This window comes from Melospiza melodia, chromosome 3, assembly GCF_035770615.1.
Source record: "Melospiza melodia melodia isolate bMelMel2 chromosome 3, bMelMel2.pri, whole genome shotgun sequence".
NCBI lineage: Eukaryota > Metazoa > Chordata > Aves > Passeriformes > Passerellidae > Melospiza > Melospiza melodia.
The window spans coordinates 140332355-140344390 of record NC_086196.1 but is presented as its reverse complement, the minus strand read 5'-3'; the positions used below and the strand labels follow the sequence as shown (position 1 = coordinate 140344390).

The window sequence follows — 12036 nt, the reverse complement described above, 5'->3', positions numbered from 1 at the left end:
TGACTGTTCATTCTGTTTATTCAGAATCTGGAGTAGCCTTGAGCAGGATGTTGATAGCAGGGAGGAAGTGTGAGGTACTGAGCAGTCCCTTCCCAGTGACCCCGAGATAAACCCAGCATCAGCAAGTGGAAGTTGTGCTGAGAACAAACCCATTTTGCAAAGGAGAAAAGTGTTCATGAGAGGTGTCCAGGGGAACGTGGGCACAGCCCGAGCAGCACATCCAGCTGCAGCACCGGGGTGTGTGAGGCTCTCAGGGGGCTCACACAGGGCTGCAGGGCCCAGCTGGACACTGCAGACACCAGAGCATGTCAGGGCTGGACAATTCACTGCAGAGCCACCAGGCAGGGTGGGGAGCTGAGGCTTGGGCTGCCAGGGAAGGGTGAAAGGTGCCAGGAGAGGCAGCACCTGGGCTGGGGAGGGACAGGCTGAACTGCAGAAGCCAAGACAACAGCCCAGGACCTGAAGAGTTCATCCTGGGAAAGGGAAGATCTGTAGTGCAAGCACTGCCAAAGGCACAGCCCCATCACATGGGAGTCCCAGAGCAGCTGGAGGAGGCTGCACAGGTGGGACAACCCACAAACCTCACCTGCTGTGGGGACAGGCTGGGACAGCTGGGGATGTTCAGCCTGGAGAAGAGAAGGAACCAGGGAGAGCTGAGAGTCACAGGGCCCAAAGGGGCTCCAAGAAACATGGAGGGACAGGCAAGGGGAAATGGCTTCCCACTGCCAGAGAGCAGGGTTAGATGGAGTATTGGGAAGAAATCCTTCCCTAGTGAGGCCCTGGCACAGAGCAGCTGTAGCTGTCCCATCCCTGGAAGTGTTCAAGGCCAGGCTGGACAAGCCTGGACGAACCTGGTCTAGTGGAAGATGTCCCTGCCCATGGCAAAGTTCCAAAGCTTTAAGTTCCCTGCCAAGCCAAATCCTTTACTGACTCTGTGACTGCCCACCTCTGAGCAGCAAACCATTCAGGAGCAGCTTTTTTTCCCCAGGATGCTGCAGTGGAGTCAGTGCCAAGGATCCCAGGGCCTGTGGCTATGCATCCCATGTGGCACTAGGTCCCCTGCAGCCCATGCTGCTCCCTGCACACTGGCCTGGCTGCAGGATGGATCCCTGAGGGGACCAGAGCAGAGATGGGAGCTGGGGGGGCCGCTGCCCTCCCCTAACCCTGCAGCCTGCTCTGGGGCACATCAGCTGGTACAGGCAGGGCAGAGGCCACACAGGTAACCCAGCATGGCCTGGGTGGCCTCTTCCTCACCCAGGTCAGATGTGATGCCTCTTGTGCACACCAGTGGGCTGCCAGGGGGGAGTTTTGGCACAGGAGACAGAGCAGCTTTATTTCCTAGTGAAAAGAAAGCAGAGCAGCTTTATTTCCTAGTGGTGCCTCTGGGAAGGGTGGACAGGGCTAGTGCAGGGCGCAGCAGTGCTGGGTGCAGCTGGCACCCGCCCAGGACCAGCTCCCAGGGCTGGGAGCGCTGGCAGAGGGCACAGGGCCCGTGTGTGGATCAGGACCCCCCTCGGGCCCCCATCACTCCACAGGGACACCCACGGAGCTGCCCCTGTCACTGGTGGCACCCAGGGAGTCCCCAGAGAGGCTCTGCCCACTCAGGGCACTGCTGAGGCTCTGCTGCCGGGCAGAACGTGGCACCGCCTCCACCGACACCTCCACCTCGATGGTGACACCTTCCCTGCAGACAGACAGACAGACAGACAGACAGGCACGGGCCTGAGGGCAGCGGCCCCAAGGGGAACAGCCCATCCGTGCCGAGCAGAGCTGCTCGAAGGGATGTGCCAGCCCCTCGGCACCCTGCCTACCTGTCAGAGGCGTCCTGGCCCTCGCTCAGCATGCTCCCGGCCAGGGCCACCGTGCTGGCAGACTGGCTGTGCCCCTGCGGCCGTGCCGGGCGCTGGCTGCGGCCGCTGCTGGGCAGGGACAGCGAGGCGGCGCCGTCCGCAGCTCCGTCCTCGGCCGCTCTGGGGCTGGGCAGCGCCGACCACAGCTCGTTCACTGCAGAGAGACACAGAGGAGGGAGAACACGCCGTTCCACGGACCGCCCCTGCACGCGGGGCACAGCCAGCCCTGCCAGCTCCAGGCACCCACGCTTGGCCAGGTTGTCCAGCTCCACCACGCCGAGCTCGCCGGGGGCACGGCCGCCCCTGCAGCCCCAGCGGCTCCGGCACAGCGACAGCACCACGGTCCCGTACACGTAGGTGAGCACCAGGGGCACGCCGACACCTGCGGGCACACCGAGGGTCACTGCCAGCCCCAGACACGTCCTCAGTGCCACCCAGCCCTCGGCACTCACCCACGGTGAGAGCTGTGATGATGGGGGACACGAAGAGGGACAGGAGGACGCTGCTGGTGACAGAGAGGCACTGCTGGCACCCGGACAGGCTGCTCCGCCGGCTCTGGCCCAGCACCTCGGGGACAAACACAAAGGTGAAGGCTCTGCCAGGGCCTCGGCACAGCCCCGGGCACTCAGCCCCTTCCAGCCTGGCAGAGCTCCAGCCACAGGCACACAGACACCCTCCCTGTCCACAGGGACAGTGCCACCAAGCACTGCCACCAAGCAATGCCACCCCAGGGACAGTGCCCCACAGCACTGCCACCAAACACTGCCACCACAGGGACAGTGCCACCACAGGGACAGTGCCACCCCAGCACTGCCAACACAGGGACGGTGCCACCACAGGGACAGTGCCACCACAGCAATGCCCCCACAGCACTGCCACCACAGGGACAGTGCCACCACAGGGAAAGTGCCACCCCAGCACTGCCACCACAGGGACAGTGCCACCACAGCACTGCCCCACAGCACAGGTGTCCCTGGAGAGCCCCCCTTCATAATAAAGGTCCTACCCTTCCTCCTTTCCCCCACCCTGACCCCACTCCCCAGGCTGGGCACACCTGCACTGGCAGGGGCTGCTGGGGGCAGCACCAGGTCCTGGCAAGGCAGGATTGGGCGGTCAGGGTGGCACAGGGATGTGCTGAGGGTACCCAGGCTGGCACAGGGATGTGCTGAGGGCAGTCAGGGTGGCACAGGGATGTGCTGAGGGTGATCAGGGGTGGCACAGGGATGTGCTGAGGATAGCCATGGGTGGCACAGGGATGTGCTGAGGGTACTCAGGGTGGCACAGGGATGTGCTGAGGAGAGGCAGGGTGGCACAGGGATGTGCTGAGGATAGCCATGGATGGCACAGGATGTGCTGTGGGCAGCAGGAGCACTGCAGGTCTGTCCAGGCCAAGGGCCAAAGGGTACCGGGCTCAGCAGGGAGCAGGACCACAGCTGCCAGTACCTTCCTACCCATGTAGATGGGGATCCCAATGGTGATGACAGGGACAGCAACGCCTGCAGCAAGGGAGATGACCATGGGCGCTCCCAGCACCATGCCCAGCTGCCACAGGATCCTGCGGGTCCGGGACCACGGCCTCTTCCCCCAGAAGGTGCAGCCAGAGGGGCTGTGGGCACAGAGCCAAGGTGGCAGCAGAGACCAGCAGAGCCTGCCCCATGTCAGGGACACCCACGAGGCCACCTGAGAGCAGGCAGCCAGGCTCCCCAACCCTGAGCTCCAGCTGCCTCCCATGGGGTGCCAGCAGCAGCCCCAGCCCTGCCAGAGCCAGCAGCACAGAGCACCCTGCTCCCCCTGGCTAACCCCAAACCTGGGGCAGGGCCTGCCTGCCCCCATGCCAGCTCCCCATCCTGTGAGAGCCCCCAGCTCCAGCCCAGTGCAGTCCCACAGAGCCCCCAGCTCCTGCCAGAGCCCCCAGCCCCCAAGGCCCCACACTGACCTCAGGAAGTGCACGTCAGAGATCTCCTGCAGGCAGAGCCAGCAGAAGAGGCAGCCACACACCGTGCAGTTCATGCGGTTGCAGCTGCCATCGTTAATCTTCATGATGAAGGCGCTGCAGCGAGGACAGACCTTGATGTCCTCGGCCTCAGCTGGGGGGAGACAAGATGGGATGGGGGAGCAGGACAGAGCAGTGTGCACCCATGCCAGTCTGTCCCTGTCCCAGTGTGCATCCATGCCAGCCTGTCCCAGCCTGTCCCTGTCCCTGTGTGCATTCATCCCAGCCTGTCCAGTGTGCACCCATGCCAGCCTGTCCCTGTCCCAGTGTGCATCCATGCCAGCCTGTCCAGTGTGCACCCATGCCAGCCTGTCCCAGCCTGTCCCTGTCCCTGTGTGCATTCATCCCAGCCTGTCCAGTGTGCACCCATGCCAGCCTGTCCCAGCCTGTCCCTGTCCAGTGTGCACCCATGCCAGCCTGTCCCTGTCCCAGTGTGCATCCATGCCAGCCTGTCCCAGCCTGTCCCTGTCCCAGTGTGCATCCATGCCAGCCTGTCCAGTGTGCACCCATGCCAGCCTGTCCCAGCCTGTCCCTGTCCAGTGTGCACCCATGCCAGCCTGTCCCTGTCCCAGTGTGCATCCATGCCAGCCTTCCCCACCCCACAGGAACCATGGGGGGAGCTGAGGTCCCTCTACACACCCCGGCCCAAGTGGCACAGGGGCTTTGAGATGCAGTAGAGGGAGCTCTGGCTGGCTCCTGGCTGCAGCAGCCCCCCAGGCAGCAGGCACAGGGGCTCAGGGGCACAGGGCTGTGCCAAGCCCCAGCCCCACAGCTCCCAGCCCTGCCCAGGTTTGCCTTACCGTGGGCGGGCTCCTCGGGCTGTGCCGAGGGCGTGGCCAGGCCGGGGGGCGGTGGGGCACAGGGGCCCTCGGGGTGCCAGGGCTGCCGGCAGTGGTAGCAGAACTCGGTGCCACAGCCCTCGCGGCCGCAGGTGAGGCGGGGACACTCGGCACAGCCATGGGCGAGGACGGCGTAGCTGTGGGGAGAGGGCAGCAGGGGCTGGGCACAGCAGGGGCTGGGCACAGCAGGGCACCCTCCCCACACAGCCAGGCCAGCCCTGGTCCTGCACTGAGCTGGAGCCACAGCCCGGGCCCAGGAGAGCTGGGACCCACCCTGAGCTGGGATCCCCCCCTGCCCAGCAGCCCTGGGGCTCACAGAGTACCCAGCACAGCCAAGGGCACCGGCCCTGGCAGACAGAGCTGCACAGGCTGTACAGCCAGACCAGGACCGGACACTGCTCTGGGCACAGCCAGCGCACGGCAGGACACGGGGATGGGAGCCCAGCCTGGGCAGGGCTCACGGGACACGGGCACACCCCGCTGCTGCTGCTGCAGGAGGGGCCCGCCCCGCCCGCACTGCCGCCCGTGCCGCGGTACCTGCAGTCAGGAGCGGGGCACCAGCGGGTGCCGGGGTCCGCCACCAGCAGCCGCCGCAGCAGGAACTCCTCGTACTTGTCGCGGAGGGCGGGCTCGGGGAGCAGGCCGTGCACGTGGTGGGGCGGGATGGCGGCGGGGCAGTGCGGGCAGGCCACGGGCACGCGGCTCTCGGTGACGGCCAGGCGCAGGTACTGCTGCAGGCAGCCGCGGCAGGAGCGGTGCGAGCAGCAGCCCAGCGCGGGGAACGCCTCGGCGGGCTGCGGCAGCAGGCACAGCGGACACTCCTGCAGCGCCTCGCCCAGGGCCAGCACCACGCGGGGCTCCGCGGGCTCCGGCTCCGGCGGTGTCTCCCCCCCGGCGGGCCGAGGCTTCCTCCTGAAGCAGCCCAGGAGGCGGCGGGGCCCGGGCACACGCGTGGGCTGCTCCATGGGCGCTGCCGTGAGCTACCGAGGGCAGCGGGGAGCAGCGGGCCCGGCTGCGGCCCCCACGGCCCGGCTCCTAGCGGGCCTCACCGCGGGCGGTAACGGAGCCATCCCCGGCGGCAGGGGCGGGCGGTGCCGCTCGGCCTGCGGAGAGCAGAGAGAGAGAACTGAGAGCCCTGCAACAGCGTCTGTGCCCTGGGATAGCCCCCGAGAGCCGGCCTGTGCCTCGGACAGCCCCCGAGCGTGTCCTGCCCCATCCTGCCTCCCTCATCTCCGCATGACGTCTCCAGGAACCACAGAGCACCCAAATCCCCAGCGTGGGGAAGAGAGTGGCAACACCGAGACAGCCCCGGCCCAGCAGCCGCGTCACCCAGCCCCTGCCCAGGGTGACACAAGGCTAAACTTTCACTGCACTTCACTGCCAAGGGACGCCAGACCCCGTTCATTCAGCGCCCAGGAGCCAGGCAAGTCCTGCAGTGGGGTCAATCTGTCCATTTCCCCTCACTTAGAGCTCACCAATCCACGGCCACAGCACACTCTGTCCCCTGGTCCCTCCCTCTGTCCCCCCAGAGCTGCCCCTGCCCTCCTGCGCCGCCACAGCCCACGGAGCTCTCCCGTGCCAGGGCCGGGGCCAGCGACCCTCGGGTAAGGCTGAGGAGCCCCAGCACAGCTGCTCTGCTGGGCCGGGCGCTGCGGGCTCTGCATCCCACAGGGCGCACGGCAATCCCCGGGGGACACGGCGATTCCCAGGGAGCGGGCAGGGGCAACCGGGCAGCAGGGAATTTCCGCGGTGACCGGGATGGGCACACGGCCCGGGCCGTACCTGTCAGCGGGGAATCATCGCCGGCAGCACGGCACGGCCACGGCTCCCCCGGGACGGCCCGGCCCGGCACCCGCAGCGCCCGCGGCACCTGCGGAGGGACAGCGGCGATCGTGACGGGCCGAGCGCGGCTCACGCAGCCCGGACACGGAGCGGAGCCACCGGGAGAGCCCCGCGAGGGAGCGGGTGGGGACGGCACGGCCCGGGGACACGGCCGGGCTGCACCGGCCACCTGCGGGCCCGGCCGGGCAGCGGCGGCACCGGCCAGAGCCCGGCGGGACCGGTCGGGCAGCGGCGCTCGGGCCCGGCCCCGGGTGTGCCCGGTGTGACCGCGCGGGGACACCGGCGGGGACACCGGCGGGGACTCACCGGGGCCTGCCCTCCGCGCCGCTGCTCGGCGGGGCCGGACCCGGAGGGCACCGGAGGAGGAGCCGCAGCCGGTCCTGACGGGGCACAGAGACCGGTAGCGACCGGCAGCGGCCCCGGTGCCGCCGCCTCCCGCCGGCCGGAAGGGGCGGAGCCGCTGCTGTCCCGGCCCGCCCGAGCCCCGGGCGCTGCCCGCCTGTCCCGAGCGCCGCGCTCGGTCCCGTCCCGTTCCGGCCGCGCGCCCCCGCCGGGCCCGGGCCCGCTCCCCTCATGCCGCGGCCGCGGGAGGGCGGGGCCGGGGGCGGCACCACCTCTGCGCACGCGCCCGCTCCGCTTCCGGGTCGCGCGGGCGCTTCCGGGCCAGCCCCCGCGCGCCCGGGGGGAAGCGGAAGCGGAAGTGTCCGGTCGAGGCGGGGCGGCGGCGGCCGCCCCGGGCTGGCGGGGGCGGCTGGCGGGCCGCGGGCGGGCGGGCGGCGGGGCCGGGCCGGCGCCGGGGCCCGCCACGATGCCCCGGCGGAAGCAGAGCCACCCGCAGCCGGTGAAGGGTGAGTGCGCGGCGGGCCCGGGGGGCGGCGGCGGCGGCCCGGCGGGGACCCGCGGCGCTCGGAGCGCTGCAGCGGACGCCGAGGATGGCACCGAGGAGACGGCAAGAGCGGCGGTGGTGCTGCCCGGGGACCTGCTGCTGGGCCGTGGCCCGGCCTCCGAGAAGGGACCGCCAGGTGCGTGCGGCCCCGCGGGGACGACGCCCCTCTCCGGCAGCCCCGCCGGCGGCGACGCGGCCCGGCCGGGCCGTACCGGGCCCGTGCTCGGCGCATCCGGCCGGGCCCGCCCTGCCACGGGCCCGCCCGGCGCGAGCTCCGGCCGAGCTTCCTCTCGCGGGGGAGGCCCGGCCCCCGACGGGGCCCCGGAGTGGGTTCCGCCCGCCCGGCATCGACCCCCGGCACCGATCCCCGAACGCCCCTTCCCGCCGGGGGCCCGGGCACGACGCGTCCCCGCGGTGGGTTCGGGGCCGCGCCCCGCGGCCGGGCTCATCCCAGAGCCAGCGCAGCGCTCAGCCCCGGGTCCCGTTCCACTGGGGTCCCGTTCCACCGGGGTCCCGTTCCACCGCTCCCCTCGGCGCTGCGGGCCGAACCGAGCGCGCTCAGCCCCGGTGCCGCGGGCAGCGCCTGTCCCGCCGCGGCTGCCGAGCCTGGGTCAGCCGCGGCCGAGGCAGCCGGAGCGGCGAGCGCTGCTCAGCTCCGGGAGCTGCTCACGGGACCGGCGGGAGGCGCTCCCCGCCCCGAGCAACGCGGGAACGGAACGGCCGGAGAGGAGGGCACGGACTGTGCGGCCCCGTGCCCGTCCCCCGCTGCCCCCGGGGCCGTGCCCTGCTCCGTGTGCTCGCCTGGGCTGTGCCGTGTCCTGCTCTGGCACCGAGGCATGGATGGGGCTGCTCGAGGGCTCTGCTTCCCTGCCCCGGAACGGCTGCTGGGAGCCTGCTGGGGGTCTGGGGGCACATTCCACTGGGAATTCCTCTCTATCCTGCCCAAATTCTACCAGGAATACCTGCCCTTCCCAAATTCTACAATTCCTGTCCTTCCCAAATTCCACCGGGAATTCCTGTCCTTCCCAAATTCTACAATACCTGTCTTCCCTACATTCCACTGGGAATTCCTGTCCTTCCCAAATTCCACCAGCAATTCTTGTCCTTCCTAAATTCCACCAGAAATACCTGTCCTTCCCAGTTTCCACTGGGAATTTCTCTCATTCCCAAATTCCACCAGGAATTCCTGTCCTTCCCAAATTCCACCAGGAATTCCTGTCCTCCCATTCAGCCCCACGCTGGGAGCAGGACCAGGAGCTCGGCCCACTGACCCAGGCAGGACAGACACGCTGTGCCACGTGGGCACTGGTGGCCCTTTAGGGGACGGTGCTCTGGGGTGCTGGGGCACTGCTGGCCTGAGGGCACAGGGGTTCCCTTGGTGTGGCTGGGGCTGAGCTGAGGAGAAAGGGGGTCCCTTGGCAGAGGGCTCGGGGCAGGGTCAGGAGCTCCCCCGTAAGAGCCAGGCCTCGGCAGGACGCCCTTTTCTGGTGTCTGTGTTTCCAGCAGTGCTCGGGGAGGAGGCTGGAGGGGCTGCCCCGTCCCACAGCACAGGGCAGGCTCATCAGCTGGACACAGCCCGGGTGGCAGCAGCAGGGGGACAGGCCAGGGGGTGCCAGGAGGGTGGGCAGCTGCTGAGCCTGGCAGACCCCAGGAGTGCAGGGCAGGCACACAACAACGGGGCCAGCAGGGCCCGGCTCTCAGCTGCTCCTGCTGAGCTGCCCTGGCACAGAACGGGGCCCGGCTCTCAGCTGCTCCTGCTGAGCTGCCCCTGCAGCCCCGAGCACCAGCCTGGGGCACTTGTGGAGCCCAGGGGCTGCAGCAGGATGAGTCTGTGCCCAGCTGGGAAGTTCCCTTTGAGAGCCTGGCACAGCGTTCCCTGCTGCCGCTGGACAGAGCTCTGTGGGGGCAGGGGAATGTTTCCTGCAGGGTGGAAAGGGCTGGTGTTGGAGCTCCCTGTGCCAGCCATGCCAGTGTGACCAGCTGCCACCCCGGGGCTGGGGCAGTGCCACAGTGAGAGGGGCACAGAGCAGCTTTAAGGGCAGGCCTTTCTCCAGCCTGGGCCGGGCTGTGCCCACCTCCCTCTACCCCCCAGGCCCAGCAGTGCCAGTGTGGATGATGCACCCACCCGTCCTCCCACCCCTGCTGGTGCCGGGGTCCTGCCCAGCCATGCACAAGTGTCAGGGTTTCCTGAGACACCCAGAGCAGGCCTCAGCAGGGCGTTGGGGCAGGCTGTGGCTGTGGGGCTGCTCCCTGCAGTGCACGGTGTGGGGGGCTCCTCCCGGGTGGCACGGGGGGCGCAGGCAGAGGGGCAGTGCCCCACGGTGGCACGGGGGGCGCAGGCACAGGGGCAGCGCCCCACGGTGGCACGGGGGGCGCAGGCACAGGAGCAGTGCCCCACGGTGGCACGGGGGGCGCAGGCCAGCCAGGCTGACGCCGCCCCGTGCCCGCGGTGTTCTCAGCAGACACCCTGGTGGGGAAGATCGCCATCCCAGCGTACGCCCTGAGCGACGACGACTGCTCGTCCGGGTACCAGCAGCTGAGCGTGGAGAGCGACCCCGAGGAGGGCGGCGAGCCGGGCCCCGCGGCGCTGCCCTGCCGCCAGTGCGGGCTGCAGCTGGCTGCCAGCCTGGGCCAGAGCTGCCTGCAGTGCGCCGGCGCCGAGGGCGGCCGCAGCCAGCGCATCGTCTACTCCTGCCAGCTCTGCCCCTTCGCCTCGCACTACTCCAGCCACCTCAAGCGCCACATGAAGACACACAACGGGGAGAAGCCCTTCGCCTGCCCGCAGTGCGCCTACGCCTCCGCCCAGCTGGTGAACCTGACGCGGCACCTGCGCACGCACACCGGCGAGAAGCCGTACCGCTGCACGGGCTGCAGCTTCGCCTGCAGCAGCCTGGGCAACCTCAAACGCCATGAGCGCGTCCACAGCCAGGACAAGCCCTTCCAGTGCGCCGCCTGCGACTACCGCTGCAACCAGAGCCGCAACCTGAAGCGGCACATGCTCAGCCACCGCCTGCCCGAGGGCGAGGGGCCGCACCGGCGGGACAAGGACCCAGGTAAAGGTGGGAGGGTGTGGGGATGTGGGAGAGCTACCGTGGGGGTTCTGGGGCTGGTGCAGGGCACGGATCCTGCTGCTGACCCAAAGTCATGTTACTGCCAGGCTCACCGGAGCACTGGGGCTCGTCACAGAGCCAGTCCTCACTGGCGCTGTGGCTCATAGAGCCAGTCCTCGCTGGCACTGGGGCTCGTCACACAGCCAGTCCTCACTGGCACTGGGGCTCGTCACTGAGCCAGTCCTCGCTGGCACTGGGGCTCATAGAGCCAGTCCTCGCTGGCACTGGGGCTCGTCACACAGCCAGTCCTCACTGGCGCTGTGGCTCATAGAGCCAGTCCTCGCTGGCGCTGTGCCACCCAGCTCACAGCCCCATCTCTTTGTCCCGCAGAGCCGCTGCTGCCAGAGCTGAGCCTGCACGTGGGCAGCGGCAGCGGCCCCTTCCTGCCCGGCTGTGCCCGGCTGCGGGGCGAGGAGGCGGCCGCGCTGCCCGAGCTGCTCTTCCCCTTCACGTGCCGCATGTGCGGGCTGGTGCTGGACGATGGCTTCGCGCAGGACGAGGGCCTGGCCGAGCAGGTGTGCGGGCGCTGCAGCCTGGCGGTGCTGGGCACCGAGCCGGGTGCCAGCCCCCGCAAGGGCGCCGGGGACAAGGGCTTCGCCTGCAGCCTGTGCCCCTTCGTCACGCACTACCCCAACCACCTGGCGCGGCACATGAAGACGCACAGCGGGGAGAAGCCCTTCGCCTGCCCGCTCTGCCCCTACGCCTCCGCCCACCTGGACAACCTGAAGCGGCACCAGCGCGTGCACACGGGCGAGAAGCCCTACAAGTGCCAGCTCTGCGACTACGCCTGCGGCAACCTGGCCAACCTCAAGCGTCACGGGCGCATCCACTCAGGCGACAAGCCCTTCCAGTGCAGCCTCTGCAGCTACAGCTGCAACCAGAGCATGAACCTGAAGCGGCACATGCTGCGGCACACGGGCGAGAAGCCCTTCCAGTGCCGGGACTGCTCCTACACCACCGGGCACTGGGACAACTACAAGCGCCACCAGAAGATCCACGGCCACACGGCCGAGAGCTGGGTGAACCCGCGCAATGCCAAAGCCCTCCTGGCCCCCCCAGCCGTGGGCACGGCCCTGCCCTGAGACAGCACTTAGCCCGGCAGGGGCCCGGGGTGCCTGCCCTCCCTGGGGGAGGGAGGACAGGCGGGCACCTCCAGGGGGCTCAGGGCTGCCTTACAGCAGGCCCAGAGGCACACTGGGCCTCGGCAGCCCCGTCCTGCCTGGGCAGGGCGAAGTGACGACCGGCGGCTCTGAGCCCTGCCCGTGTGGCAGCACGGCCACGTCTCCAGCCACCCCAGCTGCCTGATTCTGCCTGCCGGAGCCTTCCTCTGCCGGCGTTTGGGGACAAGGGGGGAGGGGGGAACAGGACTGGTTCCATGGCGGTCGCCGTGCTGGTCGGTGTAATTTATATTGTGTATAAAAGCATTAAACAGTCGGTTTTGTTATCTGCTCTTCACCCTGGGGGCCTTGTTCTGCTACTGAGGAGGACTGCACGGGGCTGGCACGGAGAGGGGAGG

At 69.1% G+C, this 12036-nt stretch overlaps 2 protein-coding genes and 1 long non-coding RNA gene across 4 annotated transcripts; 1 reads left to right on the top strand and 2 right to left on the bottom strand.

The window, feature by feature from the left end:
- LOC134416565 (uncharacterized) lies at window positions 1-881 on the bottom strand. Its single transcript, XR_010027302.1, has 2 exons — window positions 587-881; window positions 1-473 (listed from the first exon to the last, which is right to left on the bottom strand). It is a non-coding gene; the product is annotated as an uncharacterized LOC134416565 (long non-coding RNA).
- A 449-nt stretch (window positions 882-1330) lies between these two features.
- On the bottom strand, window positions 1331-6518 carry LOC134416564 (E3 ubiquitin-protein ligase RNF19B-like). The gene is made up of 9 exons (XM_063153307.1): window positions 6465-6518; window positions 5220-5785; window positions 4644-4819; window positions 3787-3937; window positions 3294-3456; window positions 2303-2417; window positions 2098-2232; window positions 1812-2004; window positions 1331-1684 (listed from the first exon to the last, which is right to left on the bottom strand). Exons 2-9 carry the CDS (start codon window positions 5645-5647, stop codon window positions 1525-1527), a joined length of 1521 nt encoding a protein of 506 aa, XP_063009377.1. The 5' UTR covers window positions 5648-5785; window positions 6465-6518; the 3' UTR covers window positions 1331-1524.
- Window positions 6519-7316: 798 nt separating this feature from the next.
- On the top strand, window positions 7317-11975 carry ZNF513 (zinc finger protein 513). Of its 2 annotated transcripts, none has more exons than XM_063153305.1 (3): window positions 7317-7372; window positions 9870-10463; window positions 10851-11975. In XM_063153305.1, the coding sequence occupies exons 1-3, from the start codon at window positions 7333-7335 to the stop codon at window positions 11600-11602; spliced, it is 1386 nt and encodes a 461-aa protein (XP_063009375.1). In that variant the 5' UTR covers window positions 7317-7332; the 3' UTR covers window positions 11603-11975. The 2 variants fall into 2 exon arrangements, with proteins under 2 accessions (XP_063009375.1, XP_063009376.1); XM_063153306.1 differs by having other exon boundaries at window positions 7318-7546.
- Window positions 11976-12036: the final 61 nt, after the last annotated feature.